The sequence below is a fragment of the Manis javanica genome, chromosome 10, assembly GCF_040802235.1.
Source record: "Manis javanica isolate MJ-LG chromosome 10, MJ_LKY, whole genome shotgun sequence".
Lineage (NCBI taxonomy): Eukaryota > Metazoa > Chordata > Mammalia > Pholidota > Manidae > Manis > Manis javanica.
The window spans coordinates 82,136,192-82,138,247 of record NC_133165.1 but is presented as its reverse complement, the minus strand read 5'-3'; the positions used below and the strand labels follow the sequence as shown (position 1 = coordinate 82,138,247).

At 34.5% G+C, this 2,056-nt stretch overlaps 1 protein-coding gene across 1 annotated transcript; it reads left to right on the top strand.

Moving 5' to 3' along the window:
• The first annotated feature begins 227 nt into the window (after positions 1 to 227).
• On the top strand, positions 228 to 1,166 carry LOC140843769 (olfactory receptor 6C2-like). Its single transcript, XM_073214194.1, has one exon. The coding sequence runs from the start codon at positions 228 to 230 to the stop codon at positions 1,164 to 1,166; it is 939 nt and encodes a 312-aa protein (XP_073070295.1).
• The last annotated feature ends 890 nt before the right edge of the window (positions 1,167 to 2,056 follow it).

Sequence of the window (2,056 nt, the reverse complement as noted above, 5' to 3'; positions counted from 1 at the left end):
AAAACATTTGAAAGCCAGGTTTATGATCCTTGTAATGATATGCTATCAACAGAGCCAAGAGCATGAATTATTTTTAAAACTCATTATCAAGAAAAACAAAATACACATAAAATACATTGCTTAGCTTTTTTGAACAAAACCCATTGTAAGACAATTTTTCCACTATCTACTCAGATCTTACTTCCATTGCTTTTACATGCAGACTGGGAAAAAGACAGGACCCAGGAATGAGAAACCACACATCTCTCACCAGTTTCATCCTTCTGGGATTGACAGATGACCCTCAGCTACAGATTCTGATTTTTATATTTCTACTGATCACCTACATGTTGAGTGTAACTGGAAACCTGAGCATCATCATCCTCACGTTAGTGGATTCTCACCTTAAAACTGCGATGTACTTTTTTCTCCAAAATTTTTCATTGTTAGAAATCTCATTCAATTCTGCCTGCATTCCTAGATTCTTGTACAGTATATCAACAGGTGACAGGACTGTTACATATAATGCTTGTGTATGCCAACTATTTTTTACATATGTTTTTGGAATAACAGAATTTTTTCTCCTGGCTACCATTTCCTTTGATCGATATGTAGCCATCTGCAAACCCCTGCATTTCATGACTATTATGAACTACAGGGTCTGCAAACGGCTTGTTTTCTGCTGTTGGGTGACTACTCTACTGATCATATTGCCACCACTTAGCTTGGGACTGGATCTGGAATTCTGTGCCTCTAATGCCATTGACCACTTTGTCTGTGATGCTAACCCAATATTGAACATCTCATGCTCAGATACATGGTTCATAGAGCAGATGGTGATTATCTGCTCGGTGATGATTTTTATTGTGACTCTGGTGTGTGTGGTTCTGTCCTACATGTACATCATCAGAACAATTCTAAGACTCCCCTCTGCCCAGCAGAGGACAAAAGCCTTTTCCACCTGTTCTTCCCACATTATTGTGGTTTCTATCACCTATGGCAGCTGCATCTTTGTTTATATCAAACCTTCAGCAAAAGATGAAATGGCCATTAATAAGGGAGTAACCATACTCACTACTTCCATTTCCCCCATGTTGAACCCATTCATTTACACTCTGAGGAACAAACAAGTAAAACAAGCCTTTAATGACTTGGTCAAAAGATTTATATTACTGTTAAAGAATTAGGGGAATATTGATGTCCAGATCCCTAAGCACTTTTTCTTCTGTTTCTATCTAACTTTGTCTTTTCCTCATCTATATTTGGCCTTCCATTCAGTACTGACCCTTGTCAATTTACCACTTTCATCTCTGTATAAAAAAGCTTCTTTCAGATGATAATTGTAATGAAGAAAAATGATATTAGGTGTTTCAGGAAATCTAAACTGGACTTCCCTCCTAAGATTTCCTTACCATTGCTGAAAGGATTGGGAAATTTATCTTAAAATATTAGTAGAATAGTGAACATCGTCACTCAAAAGAAAGCACACACACACAGAAAAACAGAAACAAAACAAAAACCTTACTCAAATGAGACGGGACTTAATATTGAAAAGAATCAATACTTTTCTAAGTGTAATGAGGTAAAATTTCATACATGCAAAATATTTTTCATGTAGGGAATGTGTATAAGATTTATGATTTGAAAGAAGCATTTAATAATGGAGTATCTTTAAAATCACTTGATTCACATATTATTTTATTGACTGGATCCTGTCCAATATAAAAGTTATTTAAAATTTGCCAAAGGGACATGATTTAAGTTACAAGGAAGAGAGAAATGCACTGGCAATTCCTGTTTAAGATAAATCCTTCACTGAAGTTACATAAAACAGATTAACATTGATATTCCAATTAAAATATTAAATCTTGAATGTAGAGCATTTAAAAAACAGATGGCAGCAAGCACAAGGTAACTAATGTAGGGCTAGAAGAGTGATAAATAAGCAGTAAGTCAAATATACTGGGAATGAAAAAAAAAGAATAAAATGTGAATACAAATATCATTGAGATGATTTTCTATTTTAAAAAGAAAAACGACTGTTGAAGAATCTAAATTATACACCTAACAATAATTC

Coding starts and splice junctions, on each gene's coding strand:
- LOC140843769 (XM_073214194.1), top strand. CDS start 228: ATGAGAAACCACACATCTCTCACCAGTTTCATCCTTCTGGGATTGACA.